Genomic DNA, 17,500 nt, shown 5'->3' with positions numbered 1-17,500 from the left:
ATGACTAGCTCTCAATGATGACGTAAGACATATGGTCATGTATGTTATCTGGTCCCAGCAGATCAGGCAAATTTACTATTTTATTTGCATACGCATCAAAAGTGGCGGGTTGGCTGGGACGGTGCATACGGACCGGGCAAAACTATTACTTGCGCGCTCTGCTTGCGCAAGTAACTATACATATATACTATACTATGATATACGTGTGGAAGACCCATAGATCCATAGACCCATATATCCATAGACCCCAAGGTAGCCGCAATGAAGTAATAAATATAGCAATAGAGTTCAAAGGGTGCAGATGAAGAACAGCTGCACTAATTGGCGTCGTTAAGGCGTGCATGGCAACAGTTTGTGTCTTGTGTGATTTCACACCAGAAGATATAAGATGATGCACTGTGTTGAAAATGACTGTAGACGTCGAGAGAGAGAAGATAATGAGACAGACAGACAGACAGACAGACAGAGAGAGCAATGTTGTCTTGGACCGTTTCCAAAGCAGGAGGACCAAAGCGAGTCTATCATGCTGCTGTAGCAGTGAGGAACAAACTGTATTCCTTTGGAGGCTGCTGTTATGGAATTACCTTCAACAACATGGAACAGATGGATGTCCATGTCTTCAACACAGTGTCTTTATGCTGGAAGAAGTTACCTCCAGTGGAACCAGGAAGAGGAGACGGTCACCTTGAGGTTCCATCCAAACGCTACGGCCACACAGCTGTGTTGGTTGAAGATACAGTCTATATCTGGGCAGGGAGGCCTTACTGCAATGTGCTTTATGCATTTGATGTTGACTCCCACAGATGGTTCCAACCCAGGGTTTCTGGGACTGTTCCAGAGGGGAGGAGCTACCACTCAGCCTGTGTGTTGGAGAAGGTCATGTTTATCCATGGAGGAGAGACCAAGCTGAATGGATACACTAATGACATGTACAAGTTGGACACCAGCACAATGGTCTGGACTTTAATTACCACCAGAGGAACTCCACCTCCTGCTTCACACTGTCACTCTGCTACCATCATTGGTACCAAGATGTTTGTATTTGGGGGCCATAGGGACCAGGAGGTCTACAACAGCATCAGAGTGTTTGACACAGAGACTAACGCCTGGCTGGACACACCTTCTGCACAACTTCTACCAGAAGGACGCTGTTCTCATTCAGCATTTACCTACAATGGAGAGCTGTACATATTTTGTGGCTGGAACGGTAACCAGAAAATCAATGATGTGTGGAAATTCAGTCCAGAGACCTTCTCCTGGAAGAAGGTTGAGCCCAAGGGGAAAGGACCATGTCCAATGTGTGGTATGTGCTGTTGCATTGTGGGAGATCGTATCATTTTCTTTGGAGGAAGAAAAGGAGATCAAACTATCTCTGATGAGCTGTTCATCTTAGACTTGAGTCCTTGTCTTAAGACGTTATGTAAGCTAGAAGTCATTCAGTACGCTCTGGACCAATCAGAACTCCCACACGACATCAGGTGGGAACTGGCAGCCATGGCAACCAACGACAACAGACGACAACATCAATAACAACCGAGACCACATTCCAAACGAAGGAACAGCAGAAAGATCAAGAAATGATGGATCAACATCTCATCCCACCTGATGGTGAGCCACCTCTCAGCATCTCTTACTGAGATTCAAACCTCAGGAGACTCCTTCTCTCCAGACAGGCTCTCTAACCATTCAGCTAGGCATCAAACAATGACAATTGTTCCGTCCAACACAATGCGGTGGAAACACAAACCTGTGTCTGTATGTTCCAAACTGAACACGGTGGAACTCTCTTTATTGTATATTTATTTCTATGATCTTTTTTTATTTAAAGGACCAAGGAGTCCTGAAAGGACTTGGTCCTTTATTGTTATTGTTCGTTTTTTTCCTTCTCCTTCTGCCAAAAAAATAATAATCGCGAAACTCGGCCTACAGAAAAAACAAAACTCCTAAGGGCGACTGTGGCTCAAGAGGTAGAGCAGGTCATCCAATGATCCATGGGTCGGCGGTTCGAATCCCGGCTCCTCCTGTCTACATGTCGAAGTGTCCTTGGGCAAAGACACTGAACCCCAAATTGCTCCCGATGTGCTGGTCTGCAGCTTGCATGGCTTCCGCCGCAATCGGTGTATGAATGTGTGTGTGAATGTATTGCACAATCTATGTAAAGCGCTTTGGATGAAGGCGCTATATAAATGCACCATTTCCCATTTTATCTGGTACACAGCAAGCTAAAAGGAATCAACACACCAGCATGCCAGAGACCAGAATACTTCAAACCCAAACAAATAGTTAAAAATAGAACTACAAAACGCATGTTGGAGATTAAACAACATATAACAGCCAGCACCAGCAACTGTGTTTATTTAATCACATGTGAAAAATGTGGCTTACAATATGTCGGAGAAACGAGTAAAACAATAGCTGCAAGGCTGAGACAACACAAATACAATATTAACAATGCAAAAAAGACAACTACAAGGATTGTTCAACATTACATGGCACATGGCATTGAAGCTCTAAAAGTATACCTGGACTTCAACACAATCCCAACTGGACAGTAGGACAAAGACGTTTTAATGAAAAACAATGGATCAAGAACCTCAACACGGATTTTCCTGGAGGTTTAAACATGCCAAAATATTAGACAAGTTGTTTTGATTTTGTACCAAAACTCCACAGCCATATACATGCTAAACACAGCCAACAATCAATGGAAATAAGACTTTGAATATAGGGGACAAATTAGCACATTCCACACCAAGCCAACCTGGGACACGAAGCAAGAGTGTACAGTGCACTGAAGTCCCCTCAGTCAACCTCTCTCTCTCTCTCTCGCTCACTCACTGCCTTGCTCTCTCCCAGAATGTTAATGTTAAGGTAGTAAAGTTACACCTATTGTATGTAAATAACATGGTAAAATGTGCAGCATTGGGAGGTAAAGGGGAGACACTTTAATTGTGAAGGGACGACAGGATGAGGAGAGGTGGTGTTGTTGCTAATTGTGGAGAGTAATGGCTGCGTGTGATATTGAACAGTCAAACTATTCGTATCAATATACGGCGGTATCAACAAAATAATGATGTCATAGGTATATATGGGGGCCTCATATTTGGAGTTGAAACGGGCCTCTAGATTCCTAAGGCCGCCCCTGCTGACGTGACATTCGGTGGTGATGACTGAATGAATAACGGTTGTTGTTTTATGTTTTTTTTGTAGAGAAAAGGAGACGACTTTGAGACCATGTCCTTCTGGCTGGCGAACACCTGCAGGTTCCTGCACTGCATCAAACAGTACAGCGGTAAAGAGGTAGGACTGTCTGTCAGCACACGGTACAGCAGACAGACAGACAGACAGACAGACAGACAGACAGTTAACCCCTCCCTCTCCGCCTCTCAGGTGTACAACAGGGAGAACAGTCCTCGTCAGAACGAACACTGTCTCCTGAACTTCGAGCTGTCGGAATACGAGCAGGTGTTTTCAGACCTGGCCGCTCGCCTCTACCAGCAGCTCTGCACCTGCATGGAGACAGATCTGCAAGTCCTCATCGGTGAGTGTATAGATCCTGATGAAGGCCGTTCACGGCCGAAACGTTGTCTTATTTATGGTGTTTTGAATGAAAAGAAAACACCATCGGAGCAAACTTGTGTGCGGACTCTCTTCTCTTCACTAGATCCACAAGTCCTCATCGGTGAGTGTAGATCAGGGGTGGGCAACTTTGACGTTGGAGAGGGCCACTATATTTCCACTCTCACTCCAGAGGGCCACGTTGCATATTACTGTTGTAGCAAAAATTGCCGATCTACAATCTATTTTCGAATTGGAATCCTGAAAAGTAACCTTTTTTTATTTAATTTCAAATGCATTTAGTTGTAGTTATGTTAACTTTATGAAACAAATACAAATACATTGGACATAAAAAAAGTCAATAACATTCTAATACTAGTAATAAGCTGAAATCAATAACTTCTGAATTCAGCTAACTAGAATTCTGATATTAACCTGAGGGCCGCATTAAGTGATGGTGGGGGCCGCATGTGGCCCCCGGGCCGCCAGTTGCCCACCCCTGGTGTAGATCCACAAGTCCTCATCGCTTTGACTGATTCGTTGACTATGTTGTCAGACAGAAAGGCTAAATGGTGGCCAGGCTCCAGCCTAGCGGTTCGGCTAGCCTGATTCCCCGCGACCTTTTGCTGCGTGTCCCAGCTCCCCATCTCTCTCCCTCCCTTCATTTCCTGTCGGCTTACTGTAAACTATCAAAATAAATGCGGGAAAAGACCCCAAAAATATCTTAGAAAAATTAAATGCAAAACAGTTTAAAGGGATTGTGACATTAAAAAAAAGGTTTTGGAATTGTTCTTATTTTTTTTAGGTTTTCTAATCTCAATTGCACCCAAAAAACATGAACTTTTAACATTCAGTATAGATTTTCTGTGATCTGGGGTTTTCTGGCTCAAACAGGTGCTCTGATTTGCCGGCAGTAAGTGATGTAAGACCCTGCAAATCCCATATATGTCAATGGGATTTGCCAGCAGATGTCACTGTTTTCACTGTGTTGCCTGTTTTCATTGTAGCTCAAAAGGCTTTCAAACCCCAAAGAAAACTTCAGACCACAGAAAATCCACTGAATGTTCAAAGTTCAGGTTTTTTGGGTGTAATTGAGGTCATAAAACCTAAAAGAAAAAAGAAAAAGAAAAATAAATGAAAATGAATGTCATAAAACCTTTAACAATAAGCTTTTATTCTTTTAACACTTTACACCATTAATTAATAGCGTACTGCCAGGGTTTTATTATCGCGCCTAACACTTACTTTGAAGGGACAAATATCCGGAACCGGATGTTACAATGACAAACTGCTGTGTGCGTAGTGTTATGACTCGGTCTGAACAAATAATTAGAAAGAAGACGAAGTCGGCAGGTTACAACACTTTATTTGTTTGTTTTTCTTCTTTGTAATTATTTGTTTGGTCCAAAATATTGTGTGTGTGTTTGTCATGATTTGTCACGACAAAGAGTTGTCTTCGTACGACGCTTAAAAGGTCTTTAAATGAATACGCTTTGAAATGTCTATGAGGGGAAAATGCATTGGGAACTATTTCCTGGGCCTGGCGTCGTCATGAAAGGGGGCGGGACTGCGACGCTCTATATTGGGATCCAAGCCTCTCGTCCACTCTGACTGTGTGTGTGTGTGTGTGTGTGTGTGTGTGTGTGTGTGTGTGTGTGTGTGTGTGCGTGTGTGTGTGCGTGTGCGTGTGCGTGTGTGTGTGTGTGTGTGTGTAGTGTCCGGTATGTTGGAGCATGATGCGGTCCAGGGCCTGATGGGGTCCAAGCCTCACGTCCACCACTCCACCTCCCAGAGGAAGACAACGCATCCAGACCAAGACGCAGACGCAGACGGTCAGCATCTAGAATCCTACCATAACTGCGTCTGCGTGTGTGTGTGTGTGTGTGTGCGTGTGTGCGTGTGTGTAATGCACGTAACCAGTGCATTACATTAATCATTTCTCGCTTTCTCATTTCTCATTTCTCATTTCTCGCTTATCCATTTCTCGCTTTCTCAATTCTCGCTTTCTCATTTCTCATTTCTCACTATCTCATTTCTCGCTTTCTCATTTCTCATTTCTCACTCTCTCATTTCTCATTTCTCGCTTTCTCATTTCTCGCTTTCTCATTTCTCATTTCCCATTTCTCGCTTTCTCATTTCTCGCTTTTCCATTTCTCATTTCCCATTTCTCGCTTTTCCATTTCTCGCTTTCTCATTTCTCGCTTTCTCATTTCTCGCTTTCTCATTTCTCATTTCTCATTTCTCGCTTTTCCATTTCTCGCTTTCTCATTTCTCGCTTTCTCATTTCTCGCTTTCTCATTTCTCGCTTTCTCATTTCTCGCTTTCTCATTTCTCGCTTTTCCATTTCTCGCTTTCTCATTTCTCGCTTTCTCATTTCTCGCTTTCTCATTTCTCGCTTTCTCATTTCTCATTTCTCGCTTTTCCATTTCTCGCTTTCTCATTTCTCGCTTTCTCATTTCTCATTTCTCATTTCTCGCTTTTCCATTTCTCGCTTTCTCATTTCTCGCTTTCTCATTTCTCGCTTTCTCATTTCTCGCTTTCTCATTTCTCGCTTTTCCATTTCTCGCTTTCTCATTTCTCGCTTTCTCGCTTTCTCGCTTTTCCATTTCTCATTTCTCGCTTTTCCATTTCTCGCTTTCTCATTTCTCGCTTTCTCGCTTTTCCATTTCTCATTTTTCGCTTTCTCGCTTTTCCATTTCTCATTTCTCGCTTTCTCGCTTTTCCATTTCTCATTTCTCGCTTTCTCATTTCTCGCTTTTCCATTTCTCGCTTTCTCATTTCTCGCTTTCTCATTTCTCGCTTTTCCATTTCTCATTTCTCGCTTTTTCATTTCTCATTTATCGCTTTCTCATTTTCTCATTTCTCGCTTTCTCATTTTCTCATTTCTCATTTCTCGCTTTCTCATTTCTCATTTCTCACTCTCTCATTTCTCACTTTCTCATTTTTTTAATTTCTCGCTTTCTCATTTCTCATTTCTCGCTTTCTCATTTTCTCATTTCTCGCTTTCTCATTTCTCGCTTTCTCATTTTGGTCTCATACGCAGTCTCATATTAATATTATTATATTATTCCAGGAGGCCCTCCCCTCACCATGGTATTATTATATTATTACAGGAGGCCCTCCCCTCACCATGGTATTATTATATTATTACAGGAGGCCCTCCCCTCACCATGGTATTATTATATTATTACAGGTGGCCCTCCCCTCACCATGGTATTATTATATTATTACAGGTGGCCCTCCCCTCACCATGGTATTATTATATTATTACAGGTGGCCCTCCCCTCACCATGGTATTATTATATTATTCCAGGAGGCCCTCCCCTCACCATGGTATTATTATATTATTACAGGAGGCCCTCCCCTCACCATGGTATTATTATATTATTACAGGTGGCCCTCCCCTCACCATGGTATTATTATATTATTACAGGTGGCCCTCCCCTCACCATGGTATTATTATATTATTACAGGTGGCCCTCCCCTCACCATGGTATTATTATATTATTACAGGTGGCCCTCCCCTCACCATGGTATTATTATATTATTACAGGAGGCCCTCCCCTCACCATGGTATTATTATATTATTACAGGAGGCCCTCCCCTCACCATGGTATTATTATATTATTACAGGAGACCCTCCCCTCACCATGGTATTATTATATTATTACAGGAGGCCCTCCCCTCACCATGGTATTATTATATTATTCCAGGAGGCCCTCCCCTCACTATGGTATTATTATATTATTACAGGAGGCCCTCCCCTCACCATGGTATTATTATATTATTACAGGAGGCCCTCCCCTCACCATGGTATTATTATATTATTCCAGGAGGCCCTCCCCTCACCATGGTATTATTATATTATTACAGGAGGCCCTCCCCTCACCATGGTATTATTATATTATTCCAGGAGGCCCTCCCCTCACCATGGTATTATTATATTATTCCAGGAGGCCCTCCCCTCACCATGGTATTATTATATTATTACAGGAGGCCCTCCCCTCACCATGGTATTATTATATTATTACAGGAGGCCCTCCCCTCACCATGGTATTATTATATTATTCCAGGAGGCCCTCCCCTCACCATGGTATTATTATATTATTACAGGAGGCCCTCCCCTCACCATGGTATTATTATATTATTCCAGGAGGCCCTCCCCTCACCATGGTATTATTATATTATTACAGGAGGCCCTCCCCTCACCATGGTATTATTATATTATTACAGGAGGCCCTCCCCTCACCATGGTATTATTATATTATTACAGGAGGCCCTCCCCTCACCATGGTATTATTATATTATTCCAGGAGGCCCTCCCCTCACCATGGTATTATTATATTATTACAGGAGGCCCTCCCCTCACCATGGTATTATTATATTATTACAGGAGGCCCTCCCCTCACCATGGTATTATTATATTATTACAGGAGGCCCTCCCCTCACCATGGTATTATTATATTATTCCAGGAGGCCCTCCCCTCACTATGGTATTATTATATTATTACAGGAGGCCCTCCCCTCACCATGGTATTATTATATTATTACAGGAGGCCCTCCCCTCACCATGGTATTATTATATTATTACAGGAGGCCCTCCCCTCACCATGGTATTATTATATTATTACAGGAGGCCCTCCCCTCACCATGGTATTATTATATCATTATTCCAGGAGGCCCTCCCCTCACCATGGTATTATTATATTATTCCAGGAGGCCCTCCCCTCACCATGGTATTATTATATTATTACAGGAGGCCCTCCCCTCACCATGGTATTATTATATCATTATTCCAGGAGGCCCTCCCCTCACCATGGTATTATTATATTATTACAGGAGGCCCTCCCCTCACCATGGTATTATTATATTATTCCAGGAGGCCCTCCCCTCACCATGGTATTATTATATTATTACAGGAGGCCCTCCCCTCACCATGGTATTATTATATTATTCCAGGAGGCCCTCCCCTCACCATGGTATTATTATATTATTCCAGGAGGCCCTCCCCTCACCATGGTATTATTATATTATTACAGGAGGCCCTCCCCTCACCATGGTATTATTATATTATTACAGGAGGCCCTCCCCTCACCATGGTATTATTATATTATTCCAGGAGGCCCTCCCCTCACCATGGTATTATTATATTATTACAGGAGGCCCTCCCCTCACCATGGTATTATTATATTATTCCAGGAGGCCCTCCCCTCACCATGGTATTATTATATTATTACAGGAGGCCCTCCCCTCACCATGGTATTATTATATTATTACAGGAGGCCCTCCCCTCACCATGGTATTATTATATTATTACAGGAGGCCCTCCCCTCACCATGGTATTATTATATTATTCCAGGTGGCCCTCCCCTCACCATGGTATTATTATATTATTACAGGAGGCCCTCCCCTCACCATGGTATTATTATATTATTACAGGAGGCCCTCCCCTCACCATGGTATTATTATATTATTACAGGAGGCCCTCCCCTCACCATGGTATTATTATATTATTACAGGAGGCCCTCCCCTCACCATGGTATTATTATATTATTACAGGAGGCCCTCCCCTCACCATGGTATTATTATATTATTACAGGTGGCCCTCCCCTCACCATGGTATTATTATATTATTACAGGAGGCCCTCCCCTCACCATGGTATTATTATATTATTACAGGAGGCCCTCCCCTCACTATGGTATTATTATATTATTCCAGGAGGCCCTCCCCTCACCATGGTATTATTATATTATTACAGGTGGCCCTCCCCTCACCATGGTATTATTATATTATTCCAGGTGGCCCTCCCCTCACCATGGTATTATTATATTATTACAGGAGGCCCTCCCCTCACCATGGTATTATTATATTATTCCAGGAGGCCCTCCCCTCACCATGGTATTATTATATTATTACAGGAGGCCCTCCCCTCACCATGGTATTATTATATTATTACAGGAGGCCCTCCCCTCACCATGGTATTATTATATTATTACAGGAGGCCCTCCCCTCACCATGGTATTATTATATTATTCCAGGAGGCCCTCCCCTCACTATGGTATTATTATATTATTACAGGAGGCCCTCCCCTCACCATGGTATTATTATATTATTACAGGAGGCCCTCCCCTCACCATGGTATTATTATATTATTCCAGGAGGCCCTCCCCTCACCATGGTATTATTATATTATTACAGGAGGCCCTCCCCTCACCATGGTATTATTATATTATTACAGGAGGCCCTCCCCTCACCATGGTATTATTATATTATTACAGGAGGCCCTCCCCTCACCATGGTATTATTATATTATTACAGGAGGCCCTCCCCTCACCATGGTATTATTATATTATTACAGGAGGCCCTCCCCTCACTATGGTATTATTATATTATTACAGGTGGCCCTCCCCTCACTATGGTATTATTATATTATTACAGGTGGCCCTCCCCTCACCATGGTATTATTATATTATTCCAGGTGGCCCTCCCCTCACCATGGTATTATTATATTATTACAGGAGGCCCTCCCCTCACCATGGTATTATTATATTATTACAGGAGGCCCTCCCCTCACTATGGTATTATTATATTATTACAGGAGGCCCTCCCCTCACCATGGTATTATTATATTATTACAGGAGGCCCTCCCCTCACCATGGTATTATTATATTATTCCAGGTGGCCCTCCCCTCACCATGGTATTATTATATTATTACAGGAGGCCCTCCCCTCACCATTGTATTATTATATTATTACAGGAGGCCCTCCCCTCACCATGGTATTATTATATTATTACAGGAGGCCCTCCCCTCACCATGGTATTATTATATTATTACAGGAGGCCCTCCCCTCACCATGGTATTATTATATTATTACAGGAGGCCCTCCCCTCACCATGGTATTATTATATTATTCCAGGAGGCCCTCCCCTCACCATGGTATTATTATATTATTACAGGAGGCCCTCCCCTCACCATGGTATTATTATATTATTACAGGAGGCCCTCCCCTCACCATGGTATTATTATATTATTACAGGAGGCCCTCCCCTCACCATGGTATTATTATATTATTACAGGAGGCCCTCCCCTCACCATGGTATTATTATATTATTACAGGAGGCCCTCCCCTCACCATGGTATTATTATATTATTACAGGAGGCCCTCCCCTCACCATGGTATTATTATATTATTACAGGAGGCCCTCCCCTCACCATGGTATTATTATATTATTACAGGAGGCCCTCCCCTCACCATGGTATTATTATATTATTACAGGAGGCCCTCCCCTCACCATGGTATTATTATATTATTACAGGAGGCCCTCCCCTCACCATGGTATTATTATATTATTACAGGAGGCCCTCCCCTCACTATGGTATTATTATATTATTACAGGAGGCCCTCCCCTCACTATGGTATTATTATATTATTACAGGTGGCCCTCCCCTCACTATGGTATTATTATATTATTACAGGAGGCCCTCCCCTCACCATGGTATTATTATATTATTACAGGTGGCCCTCCCCTCACCATGGTATTATTATATTATTACAGGTGGCCCTCCCCTCACTATGGTATTATTATATTATTACAGGAGGCCCTCCCCTCACCATGGTATTATTATATTATTACAGGTGGCCCTCCCCTCACTATGGTATTATTATATTATTACAGGAGGCCCTCCCCTCACCATGGTATTATTATATTATTACAGGTGGCCCTCCCCTCACCATGGTATTATTATATTATTCCAGGTGGCCCTCCCCTCACCATGGTATTATTATATTATTACAGGAGGCCCTCCCCTCACCATGGTATTATTATATTATTACAGGTGGCCCTCCCCTCACCATGGTATTATTATATTATTACAGGAGGCCCTCCCCTCACCATGGTATTATTATATTATTACAGGTGGCCCTCCCCTCACCATGGTATTATTATATTATTCCAGGAGGCCCTCCCCTCACCATGGTATTATTATATTATTACAGGAGGCCCCCCCCCTCACCATGGTATTATTATATTATTACAGGAGGCCCTCCCCTCACTATGGTATTATTATATTATTACAGGAGGCCCTCCCCTCACCATGGTATTATTATATTATTACAGGAGGCCCTCCCCTCACCATGGTATTATTATATTATTACAGGAGGCCCTCCCCTCACCATGGTATTATTATATTATTACAGGAGGCCCTCCCCTCACCATGGTATTATTATATTATTACAGGAGGCCCTCCCCTCACCATGGTATTATTATATTATTACAGGTGGCCCTCCCCTCACCATGGTATTATTATATTATTACAGGAGGCCCCCCCCCTCACCATGGTATTATTATATTATTACAGGAGGCCCTCCCCTCACTATGGTATTATTATATTATTACAGGTGGCCCTCCCCTCACCATGGTATTATTATATTATTACAGGTGGCCCTCCCCTCACCATGGTATTATTATATTATTACAGGAGGCCCTCCCCTCACCATGGTATTATTATATTATTACAGGTGGCCCTCCCCTCACCATGGTATTATTATATTATTACAGGAGGCCCTCCCCTCACCATGGTATTATTATATTATTACAGGTGGCCCTCCCCTCACCATGGTATTATTATATTATTACAGGAGGCCCTCCCCTCACCATGGTATTATTATATTATTACAGGAGGCCCTCCCCTCACCATGGTATTATTATATTATTACAGGTGGCCCTCCCCTCACCATGGTATTATTATATTATTACAGGAGGCCCTCCCCTCACCATGGTATTATTATATTATTACAGGAGGCCCTCCCCTCACCATGGTATTATTATATTATTACAGGTGGCCCTCCCCTCACCATGGTATTATTATATTATTACAGGAGGCCCTCCCCTCACCATGGTATTATTATATTATTCCAGGTGGCCCTCCCCTCACCATGGTATTATTATATTATTACAGGAGGCCCTCCCCTCACCATGGTATTATTATATTATTACAGGTGGCCCTCCCCTCACCATGGTATTATTATATTATTACAGGAGGCCCTCCCCTCACCATGGTATTATTATATTATTACAGGAGGCCCTCCCCTCACCATGGTATTATTATATTATTACAGGTGGCCCTCCCCTCACCATGGTATTATTATATTATTACAGGAGGCCCTCCCCTCACCATGGTATTATTATATTATTACAGGAGGCCCTCCCCTCACTATGGTATTATTATATTATTACAGGAGGCCCTCCCCTCACCATGGTATTATTATATTATTCCAGGTGGCCCTCCCCTCACTATGGTATTATTATATTATTACAGGAGGCCCTCCCCTCACCATGGTATTATTATATTATTACAGGTGGCCCTCCCCTCACCATGGTATTATTATATTATTACAGGAGGCCCTCCCCTCACCATGGTATTATTATATTATTACAGGAGGCCCTCCCCTCACCATGGTATTATTATATTATTACAGGAGGCCCTCCCCTCACCATGGTATTATTATATTATTACAGGAGGCCCTCCCCTCACCATGGTATTATTATATTATTACAGGAGGCCCTCCCCTCACTATGGTATTATTATATTATTACAGGAGGCCCTCCCCTCACCATGGTATTATTATATTATTACAGGAGGCCCTCCCCTCACTATGGTATTATTATATTATTACAGGAGGCCCTCCCCTCACCATGGTATTATTATATTATTACAGGTGGCCCTCCCCTCACCATGGTATTATTATATTATTACAGGAGGCCCTCCCCTCACCATGGTATTATTATATTATTACAGGAGGCCCTCCCCTCACCATGGTATTATTATATTATTACAGGTGGCCCTCCCCTCACCATGGTATTATTATATTATTACAGGAGGCCCTCCCCTCACCATGGTATTATTATATTATTACAGGAGGCCCTCCCCTCACTATGGTATTATTATATTATTACAGGAGGCCCTCCCCTCACCATGGTATTATTATATTATTCCAGGTGGCCCTCCCCTCACTATGGTATTATTATATTATTACAGGAGGCCCTCCCCTCACCATGGTATTATTATATTATTACAGGTGGCCCTCCCCTCACCATGGTATTATTATATTATTACAGGTGGCCCTCCCCTCACCATGGTATTATTATATTATTCCAGGAGGCCCTCCCCTCACCATGGTATTATTATATTATTACAGGTGGCCCTCCCCTCACCATGGTATTATTATATTATTCCAGGAGGCCCTCCCCTCACCATGGTATTATTATATTATTACAGGTGGCCCTCCCCTCACCATGGTATTATTATCATTATTCCAGGTGGCCCTCCCCTCACCATGGACAGTCTCCTGGCCCACCTCAGCGGTCTCCAGACCACCATGCAGAGCCACGGCCTCCAGGAGGACCTTCTCCACCAGGTCACCAGGCAGATGTTCTACCTGATCTCTGCCGTCAGCCTCAACCACCTTCTGCTGAGGAAGGACCTGTGCTGCTGGAACACCGGCCTGCAGATCAAGTTACTATTATTACTATTATTATTATTATTATTTATTTGTTATTGTTATCAGGTTCAGGTTCAGGTTTATTTGTCATGTGTATAGATACAGTATAAATACAATGAAATTTATTTTGCTCAGAGCACTCAGTCTTACATACACAGGAACAGAACAAACATCTATAGTGCAAGAAAAAGACAAAAAACAGAAAAAGTGACAAAACAGTGCAATACAGTTCAAGGTCAGCTGTTCAGCAGCCTGACTGCCTGGGGGTAAAAACTGTTACTGAGACGGGTGGTACGAGATTTGATGCTCTGGTAGCGTTCTTTGGAAGGGAGTGGTTTGAACAGGGTATTTGAGGGATGGCTGGTGTCTTCCATGATGTTGTGGGCTTTTTTCATACAACGAGTGGTGTTATGGAGACTGGGTAATTCTGTGCTGCCGATGATTTTAGCTGCTGTTTGTTATTGTTATTGTTATTAGCTGGGCCTGCAGATCAAGTACTGAAGCTTCACTTTATTAGTCTCTATTGTATTATTCTGCAGGCCATCACCGGCCTTCTCATCAATATTAGTGTTATCATTACTTGTGCAAGCAGAGCGCGCAAGTAATAGTTTCACCCGGTCCGTATGCACCGTCCCAGCAAATTGTGCCTAAATTGCTGGGACCAGATTACATGGTGTGTATATGTATAACTAGCTCTCAATGATGACGTAAGAAATATGTGGATTAAAGGACCCAATGCCAGAGTGTAATTGGTTTTCGATGGTGACGTAATGACGATATGTTTTAGTGTTGGGAGGATTAAAGGTAATGCTCCTGTGTATACATGTATGTAATCTGGCACCACTGCCATATCAGGCACAATTTGCTGGGACGGTGCATACGCATCAAAAGTGGCGGGTTGGCTGGGACGGTGCGTACGGTGCAAAGTAACCACAGTATACCGCTAATCAACTTACAGATTACATATACAGCTCTCAATGATGAGGTAATAAAGATGTGGATTAAAGGACCCAATGCAAGAGTGTAATTGGTTTTCGATGGTGACGTAATGACGATATGTTTTAGTGTTGGGAGGCACTGATTGACATCACCATCCAACGTCGTCACTTACGTATTCATCACGACATTATGTTTCTGGAGTGTATAAAAACAATGGTAGTGTCCAAACAGTAAATCATAAAGCTTTATTCTAGACAGAGAAGGTATACACCTAATAATTAGACATTTCAAACGTTCCTTCACAGAGATACTGAGATTTGACAGTTTACAGCGGTCGAAAGTACTTGCACGCTCTGCTTGCGCACTAGTTGGCCATTCATGGCCTACTAGTGTGCAACAAGCAAGTATGCACTCGACAGAGTGCAGTTCTAGTTTTTAATGTTATGATAAAGACAATATTGTCTGTTGTTTTCCAGGTACAACGTCCTGCAGCTAGAGGAGTGTTTTAACAGCTAGAGGAGTGTTTTAACATGTTAACGGTGTAGAGGAGTGTTTTAACGGTGTTGTTTTCCAGGTACAACGTCCTGCAGCTAGAGGAGTGTTTTAACAGCTAGAGGAGTGTTCTAACATGTTAACGGTGTAGAGGAGTGTTTTAACGGTGTTGTTTTCCAGGTACAACGTCCTGCAGCTAGAGGAGTGTTTTAACAGCTAGAGGAGTGTTCTAACATGTTAACGGTGTAGAGGAGTGTTTTAACGGTGTAGAGGAGTGTTTTAACGGTGTTGTTTTCCAGGTACAACGTGCTGCAGCTGGAGGAGTGTTTTAACATGTTAACGGTGTAGAGGAGTGTTTTAACGGTGTTGTTTTCCAGGTACAACGTCCTGCAGCTAGAGGAGTGTTTTAACAGCTAGAGGAGTGTTCTAACATGTTAACGGTGTAGAGGAGTGTTTTAACGGTGTAGAGGAGTGTTTTAACGGTGTTGTTTTCCAGGTACAACGTCCTCCAGCTGGAGGAGTGGCTGTCAGAGCGCGGTCTGGTCTCCAGCGCGGCCCGTCAGACTCTAGAGAAGTGTTTTAACGGTGTTGTTTTCCAGGTACAACGTCCTCCAGCTGGAGGAGTGGCTGTCAGAGCGCGGTCTGGTCTCCAGCGCGGCCCGTCAGACTCTAGAAGTGTTTTAACGGTGTTGTTTTCCAGGTACAACGTCCTCCAGCTGGAGGAGTGGCTGTCAGAGCGCGGTCTGGTCTCCAGCGCGGCCCGTCAGACTCTAGAAGTGTTTTAACGGTGTTGTTTTCCAGGTACAACGTCCTGCAGCTAGAGGAGTGTTTTAACATGTTAACGGTGTAGAGGAGTGTTTTAACAGCTAGAGGAGTGTTTTAACATGTTAACGGTGTAGAGGAGTGTTTTAACGGTGTTGTTTTCCAGGTACAACGTCCTCCAGCTGGAGGAGTGGCTCTCAGAGCGCGGTCTGGTCTCCAGCGCGGCCCGTCAGACTCTAGAAGTGTTTTAACGGTGTTGTTTTCCAGGTACAACGTCCTCCAGCTGGAGGAGTGGCTGTCAGAGCGCGGTCTGGTCTCCAGCGCGGCCCGTCAGACTCTAGAAGTGTTTTAACGGTGTTGTTTTCCAGGTACAACGTCCTGCAGCTAGAGGAGTGTTTTAACATGTTAACGGTGTAGAGGAGTGTTTTAACAGCTAGAGGAGTGTTTTAACATGTTAACGGTGTAGAGGAGTGTTTTAACGGTGTTGTTTTCCAGGTACAACGTCCTCCAGCTGGAGGAGTGGCTGTCAGAGCGCGGCCTGGTCTCCAGCGCGGCCCGTCAGACTCTAGAAGTGTTTTAACGGTGTTGTTTTCCAGGTACAACGTCCTCCAGCTGGAGGAGTGGCTGTCAGAGCGCGGTCTGGTCTCCAGCGCGGCGCGTCAGACTCTAGAAGTGTTTTAACGGTGTTGTTTTCCAGGTACAACGTCCTCCAGCTGGAGGAGTGGCTCTCAGAGCGCGGTCTGGTCTCCAGCGCGGCCCGTCAGACTCTAGAAGTGTTTTAACGGTGTTGTTTTCCAGGTACAACGTCCTCCAGCTGGAGGAGTGGCTGTCAGAGCGCGGCCTGGTCTCCAGCGCGGCCCGTCAGACTCTAGAAGTGTTTTAACGGTGTTGTTTTCCAGGTACAACGTCCTCCAGCTGGAGGAGTGGCTGTCAGAGCGCGGTCTGGTCTCCAGCGCGGCCCGTCAGACTCTAGAGAAGTGTTTTAACGGTGTTGTTTTCCAGGTACAACGTCCTCCAGCTGGAGGAGTGGCTGTCAGAGCGCGGCCTGGTCTCCAGCGCGGCCCGTCAGACTCTAGAAGTGTTTTAACGGTGTTGTTTTCCAGGTACAACGTCCTCCAGCTGGAGGAGTGGCTGTCAGAGCGCGGTCTGGTCTCCAGCGCGGCCCGTCAGACTCTAGAGGGTTTGGTTCAGGCGGCTCAGCTGCTTCAGGCCAAGAAGATCACAGAGGAGGACGCTGTGGCCGTG

At 43.9% G+C, this 17,500-nt stretch overlaps 2 protein-coding genes across 2 annotated transcripts in view; both read left to right on the top strand.

Moving 5' to 3' along the window:
• Positions 1-5,029, top strand: part of LOC310857296 (unconventional myosin-Va-like) — a gene marked incomplete at its 3' end in the record, with an annotated part of 109,748 nt that extends 104,719 nt beyond the window's left edge. Inside the window, exons 37-40 of the mRNA XM_083762909.1 lie at positions 3,211-3,300; positions 3,391-3,541; positions 3,665-3,682; positions 5,007-5,029. Of these exons, the coding sequence (XP_083619035.1) occupies positions 3,211-3,300; positions 3,391-3,541; positions 3,665-3,682; positions 5,007-5,029 (282 nt within the window). The remainder of the gene's footprint in view (positions 1-3,210; positions 3,301-3,390; positions 3,542-3,664; positions 3,683-5,006) is intronic.
• A 252-nt stretch (positions 5,030-5,281) lies between these two features.
• The window catches only part of LOC310857294 (unconventional myosin-Va-like), a gene marked incomplete at both ends in the record, with an annotated part of 16,342 nt that continues 4,123 nt past the window's right edge, over positions 5,282-17,500 (top strand). The window contains 3 exons of the mRNA XM_083762906.1: positions 5,282-5,390; positions 13,881-14,076; positions 17,359-17,500. The exon at positions 17,359-17,500 is cut by the window's right edge and continues 33 nt beyond it. Of these exons, the coding sequence (XP_083619032.1) occupies positions 5,282-5,390; positions 13,881-14,076; positions 17,359-17,500 (447 nt within the window). The remainder of the gene's footprint in view (positions 5,391-13,880; positions 14,077-17,358) is intronic.

This window comes from Protomyctophum parallelum (assembly GCF_964188405.1).
Source record: "Protomyctophum parallelum genome assembly, chromosome: 4".
Lineage (NCBI taxonomy): Eukaryota > Metazoa > Chordata > Actinopteri > Myctophiformes > Myctophidae > Protomyctophum > Protomyctophum parallelum.
The sequence above is the reverse complement of the archived record's forward strand: the minus strand, read 5'-3'. Positions and strand labels throughout refer to the sequence as shown.